This window comes from Plectropomus leopardus, chromosome 11 (genome assembly GCF_008729295.1).
Source record: "Plectropomus leopardus isolate mb chromosome 11, YSFRI_Pleo_2.0, whole genome shotgun sequence".
NCBI lineage: Eukaryota > Metazoa > Chordata > Actinopteri > Perciformes > Serranidae > Plectropomus > Plectropomus leopardus.
The window spans coordinates 18,853,329-18,878,159 of record NC_056473.1 but is presented as its reverse complement, the minus strand read 5'-3'; the positions used below and the strand labels follow the sequence as shown (position 1 = coordinate 18,878,159).

The following is a 24,831-nucleotide window of genomic DNA, read 5'->3' as shown; positions in this document are numbered from 1 at the left end:
AGGCTCTTTTGAGCACATCAGTTACCCGAAATTTCCAAAGGATGGCACCATTTCCAAGTTCATTTTAATCGCTCAGCAAAGCATTTAGTCTTCAGTGTCTGTTGAACAATCTGCAGAGAGATCTTTTTGGACATTTTACGCTACAAAATACCCACTGGAAATGAAATTCATTCAAATATTAAAAACAAAATTAAAAGAGCACTCTTCTATAATATTTTAAGTTTAAATACTGTATGATGTAATGACCAGTCCATCCGTTTTTGTAATATTAAAGAGTTTTATAAAATTACTCAAGGACAACATCTATTTAACAATGCAGCTCTTTTATTTTGTATAAAATCTATTTGGTAACTGCATATTTATACACAATCTGATGGATGTATAACGACTATGTAGTACAACTTTTTCTTATGGCTGAATGCATTCATGACAATAATACAGATGACTGAAATTGTATGATAAAAATTGTCATTTAAAAAACCTGATCACATCAGAACACTTCTGGCCTTAACACAGTCGGACCATTGGCACTTTTTTTAAACAGGACATTTGGTTGAGAGCAATAGGGACCGAAAACAACTCCACCCACCCAGTTAAAGTTGTCTGTTAAGTTTAACAATACCACAGATGTCTGTTAGAAGAAACAAGTGGTTATATAAGACCCAGATAAAGCAATATTGAAACAATCATTAGGTTTCTTGTTTGCACCAGAAAAAAAAATCATAAAGCATTTGAGTTGTGTGAGGGGAATAATGTTTTCAGCTGATACATTTTATATGGATAATGACCAAAGAGAGGAATCCTGATTAACTTTCAGTATTGTCTCCTCTACTATGCTCTTTGATGTTACCAGAGCTATAATATAAAGTGGGTAATGATCAAATAAATTATAGTTTGATGATGTTTCCATGTCTTTACAAATAATTTATCTTTTTCACAGAGACAGCCTTCACCCTTGCACCTATGAAGGCCAATAGTTTAATACATGCTATTTTGTAATAAAAGTATAATAAATTAATACATATGTACAAAAATGTAATGTAAAATATACAGGCACTTGTAAAACAACCTTTTTTTCTGACACTTCGGCTACTGCTAGACAATATTTTTTGTGCATTTCGGGGTGAAAAGGATAATTCAGCTGCTCTGCAGTGGTGTCAACATGACAAACAAATCCTCTGCCGTTTTTACTTCTCTCACGCTGAGCGCACCTCAGGCAATAAGATCCTTCGGGACTATTTGTATCTGCAGAACGTAATTCATCACCCCTCGTGTAGGATCAGACAACCTGGATACAAAAGGCTCAAATGAACTCACTTACCAGTTGCGAAACATGCAGGGTTGTTTACACCAACCAGTCAATTTCAAAAGCTCAACTGAAGGCCACAGTACATCGTAACATACAGTATTATATTGGCCAGGCTCAAGTCAATAGTTTATTATAACCGGTGTGAAAAAACTCTCGAGTCATACCACTTTCCATTAGCCTCACACTTAAATATTACTAATGCTTCCGCCCTCTCTGTCCTCCATGTTATGTGTACACACACACACACACACACACACACACACACACACACACACACACACACACCTTAACTGAGCTTAGACTTCAGCCCATCAATGTACAGTGCCTCCTCTCGCATTACTTTCAGTAACCACACATTTTCATCTACTGCATGACATTTTTTTGGTCTTTCAGGAATGGGTTATATGAAGTGGGCTTCCATCAGATATCCCCCTAAATGTTTGCATACAGCATTACATGACAAGCCCATCTGGATGTCTTAGATTGTCATTTACAGTAAAACATGAAGGTTTAGGCTGCAGGGAAAGTGTTGTTTTAGTGGCATAAGAACAGGATGGGATCCTAAAACAATATACTAACCTGAGATGACTGTCCTGATCAGAAGCATAGGTGAACAAGACGAGCAGTCCACTAGAATAAACGGCTCTTGATTATCTTGACAGAAGATGTTTGATGCAGTATTTCCAGTTCCAGTAAACAGCTTAGTTCTTAAAACCACCACAGTCGATAACCTCACCTATACAGGTTGCATAAAACAATTCCCATAGGGATATACAGTAAATTTGTATACAAAATATTTACAGTAAAACTGTTCATTAATTATATATGACACTAAATTTGTGGCGGTGGCACATAAGATGGGGCCCAACATCAGAGCGCAACTGAATTTTTGAAAGGGTACTCCACCAATTTTACACAGAAAGGTCAGTATACTTGAATGGAGAGCACTACTCTGCCTGTGAAAACTGTTGTTTAATGTCCTCTTTGGCTTTGGAGGAGCTTTGTCATGTCTGAGAAAATAACTTGCAGGATGATACAGTGATGTTATTAAGGTTATCTTGAGTAAGGGCCCTGATACACCAAGCCAAAAGTCTGCTGTTGGTCGGCGTTGGGCCCTCAGTGAGTGTCTGTTGCCTTAGTTTGTGCGTTATGTCCTGCAAAATTGGCCCTTATCGGCTTTTTTTCTGGCCTATTCAGCATGTTGAAATGGCGTTCGGCTCAGCGGATGTTAAAAGAAACAGAAGTGTGGAAAGTTAAGAGGGCATGAGATAAAAACAAACTTGTTATATTAGGTAAGATTATTTTTAAGCTATTGAGCTCTTTAGCAGACATGGTTCGGAATTGTTTGTCATTGGTCATTGACACAAAGTAAATATCCTTTGTTCTTTTTTTTTTTTTTTTTTTTTTTTACATCAGATTGTGTTGTTATTGTGCTAACTTACTAACTAGCACCTTAAATCCATCCTGTCGGTCTTCTGGTTTCCCTTTTTAAAACACAAATAAAGACTACCGCCACCCGCTGGTATGAAGGGTCATTTCCTCTCATGCAGGCGCAGAATGTATGTGCTAGCTGGCTGTTGACTTTAGTCTTTGTAGTGTGTTCAGTGCAACCTTTTGGCCGAGACACAGGCGACGTGAGGCAACCAAACAGTCCCCCTTTGTCGCCATTTCTTTGATGTCAGTTATGTCTTTGGGCCTTAAGGCGTTAAAGAGAAATTGCGATACAAACTGAGGGCGCAGAGTTTATAAGTTATAAGATAATAGCAATGACATATGGGGAAGGTCTATTTAAAGATGATATAGAGTTGCAAATGTAGGATGAAGTATTTTGGAGCTTAACCTATTATAAGGACTTAAGTACAAAGATATTTTGACCATTCTTTTTTTTTTTTTTTTAAATCTGTCTCATTGGTATCCTACTTTATGGATCTGCAATACTAAATTACTGGAGTACCCCTTTAAGAGTATTTTTTTATCCTACATGGACAAGTCCAGTGGTCCCACTTGTAATTCTATTGTCTGAATGGGTAGAAACAATGCATTAATCTATCCATTCTGCCATTGTGAAGAAAAACAAGAGTCTGTATAAGCCAACACTATGTTTAAACTGTTGTTTTAGAACAAATCAGGTGGTGCTTTTAAAAATTGTGGATAGCTCAGGATTAAACCATTTTAAAAAACAAAAAGATTAGAAGGTATGTATCTGAGGTTGATGAGTTCTACAGTAAATCTGTTTGTGGTACCTGAGGAAAAAGTTGATGGACATAAAAGATGTCACAACTAAAAGTTTTTAGAGGGATTTCTATAGAATTCAGCTGCAATCAGTACAGACGTACCACACTTAACCTGGACACAAGGTTGGTGCTGACTCATCAGGTGGCAGGTAAAGATACCTGCTCTAACATAAAAGCTCCACATTACTGGCAGATAACATGTTTCTTGTAACATTTTCTTTTGTTAGCCATTTTCTCTCATAACCTGCTACACTTCCCCAACACAGAGCTTTCATAAAACCTAACAAACGAACTAGAGCAAGGCATTCTGGAAACAGTAGTGCATTGTTGAGTTCCACCCAAGGAACCTTAATGATTGACTGGTTATTCATGATTCCATCACTCCTGCATCTTTTGCTTCCAAGACTCAGCTTTTGAGGTCCTTTTGGTCAAAGATAATTTGACTGGCCAAGTAGATGGCAACGGCACCGAAGATGGCAGAGCAGGCAATATAGGCAGTGACGGACTGTGCGAACTGAACAATCATGCCCATGAAGAGGGTGGGGAAAACCTGAGAGAGGAGGAAGGTGCTGTCTAAAATGGCAAAGTCCAAACCCACACCACGTTTCTCATACCCTGATTCGGCCTCCTCTAGTTCGGTACCACTGGGGCTGTGGGATGAGCCGTTCTGGCTGTGTGGACTGGGGTAGTACTCGTAACTGTCCTGGCTGAAGAAGGCATGCCCATAAGGAGTCCCTGTTTTATGGTTAACTCCGTCCTCCTCTTCTGCAGGAGTCGAATATACAGAGTCTCGCTTGGTTGTAATACCATTTTTATGCACGCTTTTGGTTTTCCTTTTTGGCATATAGACCTGAAACAAGACAAGAAAAGAGTCAACTTATCTATCATGAAAATTTGTCTATCCTTGTGTATAAAGTTCTTAGATCTCTCTTACCTCTTTCTCCTTGTGGTAGTGGCAGGTGAGTGTGTAGGGCAGAGTCTGCAGTGTGGCGTACGCATAGCCAGTGAGGGACGCCATTACAGTGACCAAGACCACACTTTTGGACAGGCAGATGACCACAGCAGAGACTGTAAAGCTCACCATACTGCTCAAGTAGACCCATCGTGAGCCAAAATGGCGAACCAAACGACTCATGACCAGGGAGAAGAATGTTGAGGTAGCACACTGCAGGAACAGGCCCAGACTGCCCATACGGATACCTGAAAGAAGTAAAATTGAAATTTTGTTACCAGCTGAGCCCATGAAACTCATAGATTCTCTCTTTGTGAGACCAAGTTGTAGTTATGATGGTCTTGTTACAAAACATTGTCCTATTTTGTTGTCAGCACAGGAGCTATTTGACATCTGCATTACCTCTAATCATTTCCTTCTATAGCCACATCTAGTGAAAGATGCACAGCATGCGTGACATCCAACTTTCAGGTAACTTCAAACTGTGATGCATTAACGACTATTTGGGTGAGCTACAAACCCTAATGTTTGCTCAACCCCTTAAACACACAGACACAGATCTGGTTGGGGAGACATTCACAGAGCTCTGCGGCACGGACACACTGTTATGGATGACTGAGTTGGACCATCACTGACAGCATTAATCTTAGATGCATCCTTGAAAAGCCTGAAAGGGTGGCACACACAGGCTGGTCCTTGTTTAGTGAGGCAATATGCCCCTTGGCCCAAGTGAGGCCCAGTCTGCCAGCCAGACAACAAGAATTTGGATGAGTTTTGACTACCTGACTGAGGTAGAATATTGAGTTCAAACAACAGAGAAAGAGTTGCAGAGTTAGGTTAAGCAAAATAGATTCATTTATGTTGCCTGCTGCATGGGAAAATAAAGTATTGCTAGTTACCGTCTAAATGAACATTTATCAGTGACAGGTTTTACTTTGTGATGTATCATGTACTGCATCTGATAAAAAAAAACTATCTCCACTCGAAAAAGCAATGTGTGGCCATGCAACTGCTATTTATAAAGAAATAAACAAAATCCTTGTAGTTTTCCAGTATAGTACAGTCATACACGCATTTGTGTTCTCCCTTTGAACTTGGCCTTTGAACTAGATGCAAAAATGAAAAATTAGTTTTCCATCTTTTGCAGAACCACAGAATGCATCAGCCTCCAGTAATGACAACATTTTAAAACGTTTTAGTCAACTATGGGATTTTGTTTGCTGTGGGAAAAGTGATCCTAATAGTGGTATAATAATAATAGTGCTCCTTGAATATGGCTCGCTGACTTACATGTTTTAAGTGTTTCCATCAGTGTAATTTTATATGACAGTTATTTAATCGAATTGGTTTGTCATTCGAACTAATGAAATTAAGTCATATAGTCAAACGATAAAAACAAGATAAAACTTTTTTTGACATTAAGACTGATTAATGAATATGGAACTTCAAAAACACACAAATGCAACAAGTTTTTTTAACCTCTCTTACCAATTCTGGTATATAAACATTAAGAAATATAAGACAGAAATAAAAGAACATATATCTGGTATTTTTAGTGATATAAATTTATTTTTAAATTATTTATTTAAAAATATATTTATTTAAATTATTTCTGCTAGTTTAAATAACTATATTGCAGAAGTTTTGATTGCTGAAAGTTTGCATTACAGAAAATATTATGATAAATATAATTGTTATACTGAATGATATTTTAGTGGGTGAAAATGTATGATTAATATAAAAAATTTTTTTTATCTACATTATTCTTAAAGACCAACATTAACAATGCAAAAGGTAACATTCCAAAAAATATAAATAAAACCAAATTCAGTGTTTTTACATTATTATTATATTTATTATTATAATTGGTTTTAAAAATAAAAAAAAAAAATTCAAAAACCATGTCCATATCTTATCCTTGACCACATTTTTACTTCACCTCTTAAATGAAGTTTTTTATTTTAGTACTTATCTATGAAAGCTGGAGTGACGTCATGTCTGGGCTGTTATTTATTTCTGTCTGCTATCAGCCTGATCTCTTAGCCTGCTCTCTGTGAACAGTGTGGTTCAGAAGTTCAGCAGCAGAGCAGAGAATCACTTATGTGAAAGGAGTGTGTGGATCGTATTACTCCTGGAAAGCAAAGCTGCCGAGCCCACTTTATAAACACTACAGAAGCTAATGAGGACTGAAATTCAAGCCCTCCGAGATATGGGATCGGTCCAGAATGCTACTGAATCTGTGCACAGGAGAACTGCTGCAGTATGGGAAAATGGCTGTTTCTGTAGTATAAGCTGGACGGATTAGTACTTTGTATTACAAACCTTCCCAATAGGAAAGATGATCACAAAAACAACAGCAGTTACTGTTAAAACGATGAAGTAAAAAAGTCAATGCAACTACTGACAAAGCAGATTGATGCAGTGGAACATCTGTAGGCTGAATGATATGGTTTAATAACATCCACCATGATTCAGATTAAACAAACGCAGCTCAGACAGACCTCAGATTTGTGTGTTTTGGCCGTCTACCTGACTTGAATGAACATGTTCTTTGTGTGCCGATTCCTTGACATTAATTCTTTGTGAGTGTGACATTCCTCTTGGTCCAGCAAGCACAGGGAGGAGAGACAGAGGAAAAGTAAAAAGTAAACAAAGAAGGGAGGGAGATAGAAGTGGAGAAAGAGGGAGGAGAAAAGAATGTGGATGGATAGATGAAAATGTCAAATGAAAAAGGGAGAATGGTGAGAGAAAGAAGAGGTTGAGGACAAGTATTAAAGATGAGAAAACAAGAAGAGAGGAGTGGTAAAGGTTTGATACGATGAGAAAGGAAGCTGAAGAGTAGATAGTTAAGTAATGAGAGATAATGGGGGAAAAAAACAAAAGAAAGAGAGACATAAGGTGTAAGATAGGAAGTCTGGCTAAACAGTAAACAAAAAGAGACTTTAAACACTTGACTCAGACGTGGCCCACTCTCTTAATACATCTGCGACTTCTCAACAAGATGGTCTGCCTCACATGTGTTTACCTCAGCATCATTTTTCCTCTTGTCTGTGCCTTCTCAAACACTGTCTGATAACATGTCCCAAGGAACAATTCTCCCTCCTACACCACACACAACATATGTGACCAGGTCTATCTAAAGGTTATATTTAGGTAGAACTATACAGCTAAGAATTTGAATAACTATGAAATATAGCCATACAACTGTCTAACAGGATTAGTGACAACTGATTTACAGAGCAGGATCAGGGAAGGATAAAGACTGTGTATTTGTTTACCATTTCAGAGCAGGGGGTGGGAAGTAATACCTAAAATTCCTTGGATTGACTTGACATTGGCTTAAGCATACTTACCCAAAGGATTTGTTACTTGTTCACCTTTTCATGATAAGTCTTGCGTCAGAGTCTATGTTAACGGCTGTTCCTTGCTGTGTATGTCCTATACCTTGACAGGAGCCAAAATGAATGCAGCAGGAAGGCATGTAGGCATGCAGGAACACAGGCTCTGTCTCTGTCCTCCACCTGTGCCCGAGGAATGCGAGTGCATCCTGCCCAGCTGTTACCAAGGATACAGCGCAGCCAAGATGGACCCTAAGCCTGTTTATGTGGGCAGGTGGTGGAGGTAAAGCCACGATGACTAGAGTTGATTTCCAGTTTTTTCCCTTTTGATCCAGTGCACAAGCTTATACCAGTTTGATTTTATGCAGCCGGCGTTTTGTCATGATGACACCTTCTGGCAAATTAACATAAGGCCACTTGGGGTTTGCTATATTTTTTGTCATTTCAATCAAATATCGCAAGATAAAAAGTTTGTATTTTGTTTAAAAAGTGCAAACACAGGAAGACAGCAAGTAGGCTACTTACCCATCTTTTAATATTAATCCAAACAATGGTTCCGGGCTGGTATACCAAATTTTACCGAGCGGCACCCTTGATTCAGCAGCCACTCCCGAGTGGACCATAATGATACTGTGTTGCAGTGGCAAACAAGCATCCAACCATAACACTGCGTAGCATTGCAGCTCTTGGCCCAAACTGAACATTCAAATTTGCACTTCTGTTATGCCATGTAAACAAACATGGGTGAGTCCGAGATTAGATTGGAGACTTAAAGAGAATTCTTTTACACTGGCCTACAGGTTGGCATGTCATTTCTTGAGTCTCACTAGTGCAATGCAATTTTCTATGTTATCAGTAATAATGTCTTTTTCTTGGTGATACTGTAAACAGTGTTGCAACAAAAACCAACAAGATGAGATTATTAAAGGCCCCATCTCATAAAACCCGGTGTGTATTCCCTAATAACCTACTTACACATTTACAAAGATATTGTTTAATAGAAATGAGCTCAGATGACACATTAATATACTGAAAAAAAGAGGATTTCTGACCTTCATCGTATCTTTGCTTGGACACACTTCCTGGTAATGCACTTGGCACGCCCCCGTACAGGCCTTCTCCCACAAAGTCTGTGTAGAAAAGCATGAAAGACATGACAGCCATCCAGCTGCAGAGCTGAGCCACACACAGCTGCCTCATCACCCGCGGGACATGGCAGTAGCTCCTGTAGATGGCGGGGGTCATGGACCAGCAAGTTCTCAGCAGGCACAACAAGGGTCCAGACTTCAAAAGCCTCAGCTTGCACTTCAGCAGGTAGCAGCATGAGCGCGGCACGCCGCATCGACCGGCCTCCATTGCACTGGTCCCTGACTCCAGTAAAGATCCAGACCCCGGCAAGCCACCATTGGCACACGAGGGCTCCTCAGACACCTTCATGGTGATGAGCACGCTGGAGATGAAGATGAGGATGAGAAGGGAGAAGAGGCACTCGGCCTGGCCTCCCAGGTAAACAGAAAGCAGGCCTCGACTCCAGTCCAGTGCTGGTAACAAATAGCCCACACAGCCTCCCAAACTGACCATAAAGGAAAACATGGCAAAGGCTTGGCCACAGTCTTCCTCGTCTCGATAAAGGTCTGACAAAAGAGCCTCCAATGGTGTGAAGCACACTTGTCCACAGAAGTCAAGGAGTCCCACCCCAAGGATTAGAAAGCCCACCTATAGCAAATGAAGGACATTAAATAAAGTTAGATTTGAATCATAATCATGGTAGAACACAAGTTTATAATTCTGGTGAAATTTACATGTAAAAAAATACAAGACAAATAACAATCACGAACAGTGAACAGGTATCGTACCTGGAGGGTGCGCCCACCCCAGGCAAGGCGTGCAGCCAGTACGTCAGCGTGGGGAATGATGAACAGTGCTAGAAGAACTCCTAAAGAGAGCAACCAGATAAAAGGCCGTCGTCTGCCGTAACTGCTGTTGCAGTGGTCACTGGCTGAGCCAATCAGAGGGATAAAAAGGAGGCCGAGGACTGGACCAATACCTGTGGACAGAGCCATGGATACACCGATGATGTCAGAGACAGCACTAACAAAGCATTGAATATGTAGAAGACAAACAGCAAAGACACAGAGGATGTGGACAAAGTAGATAGAAACAGACATTACGTTTCATTCTTGAAACGTGAGCAAATTTTTTCAGCATTCATCATCATGTTAGTAGCTGCGATCTTTCGTAACAAAATCTACACCTCCTTCTGACTGCTCATAGTGGTTGTGTGAATAAGGAATGCAGATAAATATCACTTGTCATTATTAGAAATTACAGTTTTAAATTGTGTTTTGCTCTGTTATCTTAACAATATGCAGATGCCTTTGAAACACATAACTTAAACATGACAAGATTAGAAATATATATATATAAACACATCTAGCTAAATTTGTTGGCAATTAGCAGATTTAAGCTTCAGATAAGGTCTTAATAATGTAAATGGGTTATGTAAATTGACTTAATACATGTGATCTGAGTTTATTGTTGACTGCTCCAGTGGAGGCGTGTCACTGTCTCAGTCAGGAATAATCCCTGACAGAGAGGTTTCTCCAATGATGCAAGTAATGCACTTGTCTGCAGCACACAGCTGTGACTGGAAAGAGCCTTCTCCTGTAGTGGTTGTGGGTTTTTTTGTGTGTACTTATGCGATTTTGATTTTTTTTGGTATGTTTGATATTTTTGCATCAAATTTCATATCGAACCACTTTCATTTAACTTCTTGCATAGTTCTTCCAACAGAGGACACAGAGTTAACAGCATCCGCTTCCTCCTTCAATGACTTTGATTTACTTGTCCCTGTCACACCACTACTGACAAAAGAAAATAAAATATTTTTACCTATTTATAATGATATTTAATACTTCACCCAAAATAAGTTCAATCTCAGCAACGGAAAAGTTTCTCTTTCTCGCTCTCTCTTTCTTTCTTTGCGGTATGTCCGCAGGTCAATAGGATGCACCTATCCATGGTAATTTTCACCTTCTTATATGGCTATTCATGGGCGGGGATGTAGGCTAATTTCTGAGTAGGAGCACGCTGTCAATTTACAATTGATTGGAAGTTTCTTGTGGCGTTCATGAATCCAGTGTAGGTTTTTAGTACCAACGTTCTTTATGTGAAAATCTACTCACAGATTTACTAACATTTCATGAATGAGACCGATTATGTGTGCATATAATTAATTTACAAATATTTGAAACAAACAGCATTAGAGATAAAAGGTATTTGTCTTCTCAAACACGATCACACTTAAAAAAACAAAAAAAAAAACCACATAATCAAATCACACATTACATTTCCACTCATACTTTCCAAGTAGATTTTCACAAAATCCCAGTCCAAAAACACAGGTGTCTATCAAATCTCTGTTCAGCTTCAGTGGCTTACAACAGCTTTTATGTCTATGTTTGACTGGCGTTTGTTTTGGGTTTTTTTTTCCAGCCTGGCTTTTACCAGTCTTTATGAGTCCTCCTCGCTGCTGCCCCACCAGGGGGTGAATTGCACGTGCCCCTCTGCGATCATCGCCGATTGCTGATGACGGTTCCTACAGATGGCCTCCCGCCTGAAGGTAACCCACCCTCAGCTCATCCTCCACACACAGTCGGGTCTGACTAATTAGAACACACCATGGTACACGAGATGTTCATGACACACATGCAATATCAAAAACGACCCAATCTTGGGGATAGAGTTTGACATTTAAAAGGTACCCTGTGGTGTTTTCATTATAGACAAGCACGATTTTCTTTGTATCCAGGGTAATATTTCTCATCAAAAGGCATTTTGTGTACAACTACACTGTTAATTCATGTCTTCCCTTGTGCTCGTAAAACAAAAGATACGCACAAGAGAAGGGCCTCCTCATCAAAAACACAGCTCGACTGCGTCACTAGGAGTGGAAAAACTCCACTCTACACTGAACAACATTTGTGTTTCTGGTGTTTGAGGAGTACTCTAAAACCCTTCAAGAAGCAGAAAGACCGAATAGGTGAGCAGGGAATTAGAAGAGCACAGACAAAGAAACAGGCAGGCAATTTGAGACAGACAAGTGGATTGCGGCCAGGAAGTCAGCACCTCCACCACATTTCTTCTAGCTGCAGCTGTGGAGGCTCATCATAACAATCCTCACCATCTACAGCTGTAAGACTTACTGTCTCACACACTGTCTTTCCACTCAGTGGCTGCTCCCTGCAATATTATATACATCTCACACACACACACACACACACACACACACACACACACACACACACACCACAGCATGCTTTCCAGCCTCTGAATACAAAGCAAGCACACAGACTCACACACACATATAAATCAGTGTGGTGTCTAACCTATCCCACACACCACACATGACCCCTCCTAATATAATGCTGCCACATTCCTCAGTGTGCTTTGTTACTTAAATACTAGGACTGCCCCTTGAAAGTTTTGAATCATGAGTTGGAAACCCCTTAGTCTACTGAGATTGCTTCTAGCCAGGCAGTGTTTTTTTTTCTTCTTTTTGTTAGTTGGTGTGCTGCGCACTGTACTTTTGGGGACGTTTTGGTCCCCGGATTTTTGGTACCAGCAGCTGGGGACACAATGCAGCAGCACAGAGGAGGTGAAACTTTGCACTGTAGGGCTCTGAGAAAACATTATCTTTTGTCTTCTGTTTATAAGTGGTGAACATACAGCTCATGGCAACTGAATACAGTACAGCCTGGCTTTTGTTTGATTTGTTTGACATTTGCCATCAGTCGTTAACTTGTTTACTACATTACATGAATGCTGTATCTCATTGCGCATCTCAGTGAGCCTTGATCAAATTTTAAAATTGTATATGGAAATAAAAAAACTATTGTCGAATATTTGTATTAAACGGCCAAATCTGATTCAACTGGCAAAATTCTGAGTTGGGCACAGCTCTTTTAAATGCACATCAAAATACGCTTAAGAGTAACGATTAACAGACGCCTCAGAGTTAAAAAGCTCAGAGTGTCTTCTCCACTGACAGAGATGAAACCAGAGAAAGAAAGTAACAACTGGACGATGAAGCAGCCAACAAATGGCTATTAGATAAAGTAGAAGCAGCCATCTGAGAACCTGACACTACTGCTTGGGGAAATTAGCTTTAACCCTCCCAAGACACAATATCTATCTTCATTCAAATACCACTCAGGCACTCCATTATAATAACACGGAGATGCCTTACAGTGCAGGCTGTTAGGGAGGAACTCCACAATGAAATCATTTTTCTTCATATCACCAGCAGCTGTTACAAAAAAAACGGCAAAGTAGAAGTGTGTGTTGTTTAATTCTTTATACTTGAATAGTCACTTCTTTCACCCACACGGAGCCTTTTAGTTTGGTGGAGTTGTATTTATCATCTGTATAGTCATGAGATAATGTCTCAAAGAGACGCCTTTACTAAGAACCATGTGAATGACATTTGGGCTGACAGGATAATGCAGCTATTCAAATTGCGCACAAGTAAACTCAGATACAGTATGCAAAATACACATACTGGTGAAATGATTACGTGTATGGACACACATGCCGCTTACTAGTGAGCACCAAGATGAGTACAATTTTTCAAAACAACAAACCTGTCTGAAAGTGGACCTATATTATTTTCCATATTTTGTCTTATATTGCTAAAATGAAGGATGCTTATATTAAATGTGGCCAGAGTTTCAAATAAAGAGGTAAACTTTTGTGAAAGTTATTCCTGTGAGCAAATACCTCGGATTCCCTACCATTTCCAACATGTATTTCTACTCTGGCTTAAGTATGACGTCTGTGGCTCAAGTGGTAGAGCAGGTCGTCCTTTAATCGGGAGGTTGGTGGTTGACCTCCAGTCAACATGTCGAAGTATCCTTTGCCAAGACACTGAACCCCAAATTGCTCCCGATGGCTGTGTGAATGTGTAAGAATAGTTAAAATCTGAGTAACAGGTGCCACCTTGTAGGGTAGCCTCGGCCAAGAGGGTATGAATTTATGTGTGAATGTGACTCGTAGTGTGAAAGCGCTTTGAGTGGTCAAATGACTAGAAAACAAGTGCAGGTCCATTTGCTCAAGGCCCACTAATGCAAGAGTTCACTTTATGCAGACTTCACTACCACTTGAAGCTACATGCTGACATCTGGGAAAGCTGTAATCTTGGTTGCTGATGATCTTCATTTCATCATCACTCTGTTATATGTTTTGGCACTGCGTCATACACAGAAGAGTGTTTTTGTAGAATGTTATGATGTCACAGTGAAGCTGACCCTTAAACTTTGGATATAAAATGTTATCACTTCATCAGTTTTTACCTATTGAACATTTGCATGAAATTTCATCAGAGTTAGTGTATAAATGAATGAAAACATGTTTTATAAAGTCACAGTGATCTTGACCTTTGACGACCAGATTCTAATTATTCATTCTTAAGTTCGAGTGGACGTTTCTACTCAATTTAAGGAAAGTCCCTTCGGGCCTTTTTGATATATTACTTTCATGAGAATGAGACAGATTCCCTCAAGGCATTCTTGAAATATCATGTTCACTACAGACAGATGGATGGACATACATACCTACAGATAACCTGAAAACATAGCGCCTACAGCCTTGGCTGTCACTGGCAAGTTCTCTCCACATACTAACTCTGCCCAAGGTAATGGTGATTGGTTTAAATAAATAAAAAACAACCCAAAGTGGTTTTTTTTTCTTAGTATGGAATATAGTGACCTTTCTCCAGGGCTGTCACAGGGTGAGATAATCTTGCTGTTTGGCTTTCAAATCCCGTCACAACTTTGTTTAATCATAACAATGATTTTATTATCTAACCAACAGAAAAGCAAATATGATGCATTTAGTGGAATCATAGTTGCTCATTGATTTACAGTGTTAGATGTGAGGTGAAATCCATGAATTGCAATAAGCAACACTGTGTCAGTCTATCTGGAGATCGTGTCTCTTCCTCCGGCACATTATCCTGCAGCCTTTTAATTAGCACAGATTACTGGCTAAACAAAACAACAAGTGATTTGCCCACTGATTTGTGTAAAGGCCTTAATTATGTCTTCATGACCTGAACGGGTGAGAAGATAGCTCTGAGGCAAAATCACACCTCTGTGCAACAGCCCCAACAGCCAAACAAACATGGTTACCACTAGATAAAATCACATCTTTATGTATCAAAACTAATTTACAATTCTTTGGAGGGTACAGCGAATTTGTCTCATGGCCTCAGCAGCAACTAATTAAATAACTTTTCATTTCTGTTGTGGCTTTAGTGTAGCCACAGCAAACAAATGCATTTAGACTGATTAAATGAAATCTCATTTCTTTTCAGCCCTATGACAATACACTAAGTACTGCAAAGTGAATGAATGGCACTCAAGGGCTATAAAAATCATTTGAAATAGTTGGACAAGAAACACTCACCCATGTGGTCAATAAACAAGCCACAGAGGAGAAGGTCGAACCCTAATAGTACAGCAGTCTATCCTTGAGAGTGTGTGGATGTGAACAACTTTGCCTTTCATGTTTAATGAAAAGCCTTTCAGATAGAGACAGAGAGACATGATGGTAGACTATGCATGTGTGTAAGAGAGAATCAGGCAGAAGCAAAACATGTGCACTTGAATACACACACACATACACTCTGGCTGAATCCAAATCTTTACCTTCTGGACTTGTCTCACTCACTTGTCTCACAGACTGCAAGCCGCTGATAGACAGGCCTCAAGTCTGTGTCATTGCCGTGGAAAAATTTGAGTGGCAACTACAGTCATGTACACAGTGATTGCTGCTGTCATATTCTGACTGCTCATCTGTCCAAGCAGATAACAAGATGTTAATTTCATGTATTGGCTTTTTTTTTTTTGACTGGACAAAATTATGGTAATGCATTTCTAGACAACATAAAGGCTGCATACATTTTAATGCAGAAATGCCTCTAAATAAGGATATCATTACTAAATAAATTGGCTGTTACTTACATGGGAAGGGCTTGTTTTTTTAAGTCAATTTTCTTAGCCTAATCAAATGCATTTTGATTAGCTAAACTTATACATATTTCTCTATCATGATGTGGCTGAATACTATTTCTGGCCTACATGATTCAAGTAATGTTTTTTTACAGTGATTTATAATAAGTTTTGTTTCATTTTTTTAGCTGGAATTAGGCATGTAAATCACTGGTTTCATCACGATACAATATTATATAGATACTTCGGACAACAATACGATATTTGTCAATATCACAAAGTCTACCATGATACGATTTTGATTCGATTTAGGGGCCAGCAAACGATATGAGTCGATATTATACATTCATTTAACACAGTCAGTTACAGAGGAAGCTGCCACCCCTTTGTTTTGCTTTTGACCAAAAAAGATAAAAACAACATCTAAATAACTGTAAATAATTAAAGCTGGTTCATTCTGTCAGAAAATGCTTTCTAAAACAAAAGTTTTCATTTTAACTGAAACCATGATCAATTTCCTGAAACTTCAGGGCTGTCTGACTTAAAGACAAGCTTCTCCCAACATCCTCAAAACATGGATTAACAAGATCTTTTAACAAAAGTATAAAACTCAGCTCACTGTCAAGTATCATAGTCAATACAACTCTCTATTGTAAGTCACGTTACTGCACCTACATAGCATGCTATCGTTATTAGCATAGGCACATGGCATTTTACATTGCATAAATTAGCCTAGCGGCAAGAATACTTTTCCTCTACTCATAACGTCGCCTATACATTTATTATTTATGCTTTCTCTTACTCGCTGCTGGTCTAAGTCACTGCATCTCCCAACAGAACAGCGCAGATTAATTTTAGTCTGCATGCACATTTTTTTTAGTCTAACATGGTTAAAGCAGTGCAGCTAATGTTGCCACAGGAAGTTAGCGAAGATGCCTGGCTTGTGCTTCATGTTTCCGGAGTATGGCTTTTGTTTACATGTAGCATGTGCTCTGTCTGTTAACCCAAAGTTTCTCCGAAAACAAACTGATGATTTGTTCCAGAGTAAATGGCGTTATCCTTATCATCTTTCTGTTGGCTGCTCGCCATCATCTGCCTGACGCTGTGCGACGGTGACACAGAATTTCAGAATAAAGGCACATCTGAAAGAGGATTTTATGGATTGATATTTTCAATTTGCATCAATAATACCTGATCATTGCTGATTTAATCGATATGTCGATGCAGATCGATGGATCGTTACAACCCTAGTTGGCATATAGAAAAAATTAACAGTGCCATGTATGTATTGCTATGAATTGTGGGTAATAATACTTGCAAAATCCAGTGAAGAAGCAGCAAAGTTTGCTTGAAGCTTCTTGTGGACTGGATGAGTTGTGGCATTGAACAGCTCTCAGAGACTTCCCGTGAGCGTGCCCGCAAAGTCTGCGAACCTGCAAGTGCGGTGTCCAAGTCTGGACATTTGGATTCAGCCTATGAGTTATCAAAGAGGCCTAGTAATCAGATCTCACTCTTTCAGCCCTTACCTAGCACCATGGTCATGTAGCGCTCCTCCACCCCAGCCTCCAGCAGCAGTGGGGGCACGTATGTGATCCCAGCTGCCACACAGATCTCCAGGCCACAGGTCAGGGAGTTCAGCAGGACGAGACGCCACTGAGACCTCCATCCAGGCATATTTACAGGGGCCGGCTCGCCTTTCCTCCCCTTTGGGATGGCCACTACTGGGGGCAGGGGAGGAGGGAGGGACCCTGGTAAGGGCAAGGGGGGGAGCGTGGGGAGGCAGATGGTGCCCCAGTGGGACAAGAGGGCTGTCGGGGAGGGACAGCAGCAAAGACACGTGGATGTCTCAGATGAACTGGAGGATTCATCCTCTTCTCAGCATTCTGGATCTGTAGAGCAGAGGAAGAGGAAAGGAGTGCAGTGAGAAATGGGACTTTTATCAACTTTTGACATGCAGCTTTTACACAGTCTCTGCGTAGAATGCCATACAGTATATAATTTGCTGTTGTTTCAGAGAAAATGTGAGTAAGGGCTAAGGCATGCTATTAGACAGGTCATTCCCGGGTTACTACACCTGGATGTCAGCGGTCTCAGGTTGTATGGGGGGAGGGGGTATGAGTGTGACAGCTCTCTCACAAAAGAATCCCATCAACACAAATTCCAGCATATTTTCCAAAGCATGGCAGTGGCAGCAACATTCACAAGGATATGATATTGATGTATTCTTAGAGCTCCTCACCAGCAGCTTCAGGACAGCAGGAACAACAACAGGCGGACAGAGGAGATGAGTCAGCTGGAGCAACGTGGCAAACACACCAAACCATTTGCCAGGAGAATTCTTTCTTGGCTGTTTTATTTAAGTCTCAAAACGCAGCATGGCAAAGGTTTGAAAGATCAACGTTTAAAAAGAGGACTTCTAATTTCCCCATCTCTCTCCTTACTACATCTCTCTTTTCCTTCTCCATAATAAATCTAGTATTATTGGTAGCTTTTCCTTGGCTGACCCTGTCATTATCTTCATTATTAAGCTCTGATTGCAGTTTTAGTCACATGTGCGATTCCTCCTCCTAAGAACTTTTTGCAGATCACTACTATTGTTCAGCTAAGCACCACAAAAGAAAAGTCACTAGAAAAAGACTATAAGGCAGGGGGTAGATAAGTCACACGTGAGAGGGATATTGGTATAGATATTACTGAGCAGGTTTTTACCATGATAATTTTAAAGACAGAGAGCTATGTTGTGCAAGAGGATACAAGAAAAGTAACAGCAAAATCATCCGCTGTTTTATGTCAGAGGCTAAGATGCGTCTTTCTACACCTACCCGTAAGCTTTGAGTATCAAGAACAAAACACTGAGGTGAACCTTAACAAACATGTTCTAGGGATTGTCTGCACATTATCCTACATTGACAGACAAGTCAACCACACCTTTAGGGATAGTTAGTCCAGTGACAATAGCTGACATTCTCCATTACATGACTTATTGTCAAGATATCGCGTGCATCCCATCCCTCTCAAACCAGTCCTGCGTTTTTAAAAGGGAATATAGATTAAATTTTACTGATATTTGTCTGAAGGAGCGAGGTTCAACTTTTATTCTAAAGACAAAAAGTATATATTAGAAATATGATATAAATACATCAGGCTGCCTCCAGTCTGTGTTCACTCAGATTTCTGTACATGAAAAAAGTTAGACCAAGATTGTCGTCGTCATCCACCAATGAAGTGAGCGTTCTTTTGAAGCAGAGGGAAAGAGCAAGAACAGTCAGAACAGCCGCAAACACAGAAACAACAAGGTGCTACATTTGCATTTGGTGTAACATTTCTCTGCCAATGCTGCCCATCTGTTCTCTCCCAGATAACAAAATGGATGTCATCATCTTCGACAAGATGTGGTTAATCACAGGATTGTGCTCAGATCAGTGAGTGATCTAATCAGATTCATACAGTATTCCAAGGAAATGTGTCTTTTGTGTTTTTAAAAAAATCTCATGTTAGGCAATGGACTGAACGAGCTGATTAAGAGGCCAAATAGATGACATGCTGTTTTTGTCAGGAAACTAGAGAGGCATGTATTAGTTTCCGTCATCAACTCAGGAGTTTCATATCCCTGAATTTCAAATTTTTAGCACCAGTTGCACAAATCACCATTGCATGCCAATCCAAAACCTCCAGTGCCTTTCACATAGTTAAAATAAAAAATGTGAACTTGATGTCGTTAATTAGGCTTAGGTAGTATCATGGTATTAAAGTACACCAGGTTTTTTATACATCCTGAAGGTTTCTTTTTCAATACCATCATAAATACAGACACTAATCTTTCTAATATACTCATTGTATATAGTGCACAGCACGCACCAACAGAGTTTAGTCTCTGGTCTGTATATGCAGCTGAGCTGAAAGATACTGTGACTCCTAGTAGTGGAAAGACAAGTTACAGCACTGTAGACAGCCGGCAACCAGCAAGTGCAGAATGAGGCTGTGGGGAAGAATGGCATGTTTCTTTACACGTAACTCCATGAATTAAGGATTTATTTTGACCAAACCGGAGCTGGTGATTGTTGAAACAATGGACTTACTAACTAGATTACTAACAAGAGTAACTAAGACAGCTGAGATAAGTTTTAATTTGTTTCTCTGGAATTTGAATGAAGTCTGTTTTATTATGGGTTAACAAGGCAATAAAGCCTTGTCAGTCTTCCCTGACCGAGAGAAAGTTTAAGCAGTGAACAGTTGTAATTCTCTGTTTAACAAGGACAATAGATGTGAGAATATTACTTTTCTGAACATTTAATGGGTTTCTACTGTGTATCAGTCTGAAAAACTTAAAGTAAGTAGTGCACTTGCTGTTGTGTGTATGTGTGTGTGTGTTAGTGCTCACACTGACCACTTCATATTCTGTAAACCCTGGTGAAATTTCAGGAAGGTATGAAATATTACATAGCACACAAGCCTATCATCAGTGATGCAGAGTTCCTACAGCATTCATACATGCCCAGCTCAGTCGTCACAAGTCCTTTCATATAAAGGCTCTTTAAGATTGTCAGGGACAAAGCGACAGTGTTAGCAGGCCGGATCTAGCAGGGGCCTGGGTCACTGAGAGAGCGGACCATTTCACACCCGTCAGATCTCATTCTCACCCAGAGCGGGCACTCTGAAAGACACCCATCAGGGGACCAGCCTTTGCCCCTATGTCCAGTCTGGCCACTACAACCCCCTACCAACATATTGTGTGTGTGTGTGTGTGTGTGTGTACATTCTCTGCATTTCCTTATTCTTGCCCAAGCCCTGAGGTCAGCTTCGTCTCTGACCTGCATTCTAAGAGCACCCTTTTGACATATCTGCCCACGACTGGTTATGCTTTTATGGTTCTGAATCTCAGTGTGAATGCTTTCTATTGCAGCCCCAGCTGACTCTCTGTCAGACGTTCTCACTGAAAACAGAAGGGCCCCCGGTGACAAGAATAGAGAAATCTGATTTGTCTGCCCAGGCGGCTGCGGCTTGTCTGGACGCCTGCCCAAATGCAAGTCAGATTCCAGGGTTTTGTAAAATGAATGGTTGCTTAAGTCTTGACCCGGGTGGTGGCGGCAAGTCAAAGATAGGACAGGGGTGAGGGAGGAGGGTGAAAAGACTAAAAGACGATGGCAGGGATGACAGTGAGAGTATTGCAGAAAAGTATTTATCAGTCCATTTATCCACCTCAAAGTCAAACATAAAAATAAAAATCTATGCTTGTTTTAAATATGGTACTCTTTGGCCAATGCAGTGCTTGTGGCATTGGCACAAAGCAGAACAGAGCTCGCGAAATTACGATTTAGCGAAGGAAGACAAAAACACACACAAACTGGCAACCCACACAGTCATTCCACCACTTGCTTAATGACACCTCTGACTCTACAATGTATTCCAGTCATGCCCTACATCGTCTTCCCATAGCCTTGGAAACAAAAACGCACGCACGCACTGTTAGACAAACAGCTCTCCTTGTCACCTTACGTGTTTAAACACTACAGTCTGAGCCAGACTGGTAAGAGGAGGGGTGGTGGTGATGGCGGTGGTGGTGGGCTGCTTTTGTCAGCTCTCCCACTGCTCCATTACCATGGCCTATTCAGCTGCAGGCCCCCCAAAAATCGGTCCTAATGACTCTGAGCTGTATTCTTACAATACAAAACGGGCTTTGTATACATTGTGCCAGGGAAAGTAATGTGATATAGTGAGGTATCAAGTCTATTTCCAAGTCTTGTATTAACACTGTTCATATAGATGGTAGGATATAGAAAGAGAGAGTGTGTGTGTGTGTGTGTGTGTGTGTGTGTGTGTGTGTGTGTCAGTGTGTGTCAGTGCGTGTCTGTGTGTGTGTGTTCGGTTGACTTGGGTGGGGGGTCTCCCAGCAGACAGCAGGGTTTGGAAGAGAAGAAGGAAAGGAATTGCTCTGAGATGACATCAGAGCCACAAGCACAGTCGAGGCTGTGGCTGCAGAAACCTCAGTAGGAGGGTCTGGTTGTGTGTTTGGCTCAAGCTGAATGGCTGCAAAGCTGTGGCCTTCCTCCCTATTGAGTTCCTGCACATTAGTGGACCCAACCGTCTGCATGAGGGGACAGCACGACCAGCTTTTATGCTGACTGGCTTGCCTGGCTCGCTTCCTGCAAACCTTTCTTCATGGCTCTTCTTCTCAGCTCTCTGATTAACACAAACAAGTTAAGATGGAGCAGCCCCTTAATGAACAATGCACTGCTTACATTACTGCCATAATATCACTACCACAGCATTTGTGCACGTGCCAACTTGGCTTTGTCATGCAGGACATGGGAATGATGTCAACGCTCAGAGGGCCCCAGACAGGTTCCTTCAAGACACAGTCCTCAAAATGTCCTCAGAGATAAACGCCTGAGAAACAACAATACCCTTATTGGATATTTTGACAATTTTCAACCAGCTTCAAATCAAACCATGGTAGAAGGCAAGGAAAGTCAGCTTTATTTGTATAGCACATTTCATACAGCAGGGCAATTCAAAGTGCTTTACAGAGCAATAAAATATGACATAATAAAGAATACAGATTTACAATAAAAGAGTAAAAAGATAAGATATAAAAGGTAAAATCAATAACAAAAAGTATGTGTAAATGAACTGTGGTAACCTTCCCTTAATCTAACCAGTGCCTAGATATCCCCCCTCCCCCCTCACAGCAAAACTCTCCAGCTTATCAATGCCCTTTTTTAGCTGTAATAGCAAAAGTTTGTGAACAGAAAATGGGTGCCATTCTGCTTCCTGCACAGTGAAAATGGAGCACGAACAATCGGAGATCAAACAGTAAAACTAAGCCGCGTTAATCAAAAATAATAAACCAAGATTCTGTTACAGCTGTGCATATTTCTTGCCTCAAATGTTTTCAGAAACATATTTTAGCCACCAGCCGCAGCTTCCGGTAAGGCATTATGCATTTTAGTAGTTGTAGGTTTTCTACCTCTTTAGCAACAGCGTCCTTTTTCTCTACATTTTCTCATGTCATGTAGCAAATATTTCAAAAGTATTTGTGTCTTTGTACTGCAGAGGCAGCCTAATTTTATGTGAGGACTCTCTTGATATTGGTGAAATACTTTTTTAACAAACAAAACTGTGCACTTAGACTCAAACTGTGTTGTACATTTACTACCAAGATTGACTGAGATTAATTTTCCATACTTTCGGTACGCCCAGCATCCTTCACACAAATGACCACTGGACTTTTAGTGTGTATTCGCCCCATTCCAGCAATGTACTAACTGGACGTTCGCTGTTTTCTAGCTAGCATCAGCCAGGCCATGAATTACATAAAGAGAACTGGAGGTGGCCCCAATTAATTCCCATAAAAGTTACTCAGTGGTGCACTCACTGGTGCAATTTCCCAGACCTTCTGCAATGAGCAGCTCTTCTAGACTTTTGAAATTTTATCCAATCAAATGGATCAAATCTTGACAGTGAAAAAGTAAATTAATCGAGCCAGAAAGAGCAAGGTTAATACAAATTAAATAAATAAAGGAGCTAAAAAATGAAAAGGTGGATCAGAAAAGGCCAGAGACAAAAAGAAAAAGTCCTCGAGGCTGATGCTGCAACGTGTCTCTCTGATAGCAGAAGTTATAACACTATCATCAGTCTGCACCACATAAAGGGGAGGTAGTAACATGGACAAGATGATACAGGTGAATAAATGTCATAAGTTAATATGCTGTGTTGGTGTTAACTGAGTGCGCATGCGTCATGCATCGTAAAATCTGCGTTGATGAGATACAGCTGAATTTCTTCTTCAAGTTCTGCAAGCTTTGAGTCGTGTAAATCCTGTTGAGATGCAGGTGAATGTGTCTCCTAATTGATATTGTAGTGACACCCGCATTTCCCATGATGCTCAGTCCTAGACTGATTACTCTGTAGTTTGCAGTTAAGTTTGCTGTTCCATGATGCAACAGTCCCTTTTTGTTAGTCTTTATAATGTGTCTGTTGAGAACATGGTGGTTTATGCTGGTTATTGTCATTTTTGTGTAGTTTACACTTTACACCATTAGTGAGTTGGCTGTTATTTTTCATTCGAGTTGTATTATCCTATTGGAAATCTGCAAATGCTGTGTCCAGTGTAAAATGACATTGATTAATTAACACTGTTAGCCACAATATGCCGTACGGGAGTTACCCAAATATATTTGTGTTGTGCATTGCAGTACCTGATTTATGTAAGTACTGTTAGGATGCAGGTGAATATATAGCAGATTTTTTTTTAGCGTTATGTTAGCAGTGGGGTACAATGGGCCAGTCCGGAGGAAAAAATGCCAGGGCTGAATTTTGTTCCCTTTCCGGCCCTGGTTGTGATGCTCAAAAAAATGTATGTACTGATTCATAGACGTATCTTTCATAACACAAATCTATGGGCGAAAAAAGGCTTTTTGGGCCCCATGGCATCATGCGACATAATTGCACTTTTGGCCACTATGTAAAATTGGCTTCAAAGCTCAGTACTGTCCCTAGGCGCTTTGGCCACACCACACGTGTGTGTTTGTTTTCAGCTCAGCATCCGACTCAACTCAGAACTCACTAGAAACTTCAGTCACTCTCCTTTTTCTTCATCTTTGCATCTGATGGCATCTTCATGCTGACTCTGTATGCAATCTAAAATTTGGTTCACACTATCAAAAACACAGTGACACTTCAGTTGACACATCAGCTATTTTTAATGCTTAAACTTCAACTGACAGTTCAAACCCTTTCGGTGTTTTGTTGTTAACCCACACCTCAGTTGCTGTTTCCTTACAACATTTCACATAAAAACAGTTACTTATTTGAGGCCTTTTGACTTAATGCTATTGGAATTTTCAGCATGAGCAAGAAAATTCAAAAGGCCTCAGAAAATTTGCCCTTTTCTAATTTGTAGACATTTAGCACGTCTTCCCACTCGTTCAGTCCATCTGCTACCAGGTGTTCTACGTCTCTCTATGACCTGTCACCCAGTTCAGGGTAC

At 40.3% G+C, this 24,831-nt stretch overlaps 1 protein-coding gene across 1 annotated transcript in view; it reads right to left on the bottom strand.

Annotated features, from left to right (window-relative positions):
• Positions 1-314: 314 nt before the first annotated feature.
• slc45a3 (solute carrier family 45 member 3) overlaps positions 315-24,831 on the bottom strand; it is a 42,217-nt gene continuing 17,700 nt past the window's right edge. Inside the window, exons 2-6 of the mRNA XM_042496776.1 lie at positions 17,369-17,731; positions 9,690-9,880; positions 8,886-9,549; positions 4,478-4,743; positions 315-4,393 (exon numbers count right to left, since the gene is read on the bottom strand). Coding sequence (XP_042352710.1) covers positions 3,950-4,393; positions 4,478-4,743; positions 8,886-9,549; positions 9,690-9,880; positions 17,369-17,516 — 1,713 coding nt within the window. The 5' untranslated portion in view covers positions 17,517-17,731 and the 3' untranslated portion in view covers positions 315-3,949. The remainder of the gene's footprint in view (positions 4,394-4,477; positions 4,744-8,885; positions 9,550-9,689; positions 9,881-17,368; positions 17,732-24,831) is intronic.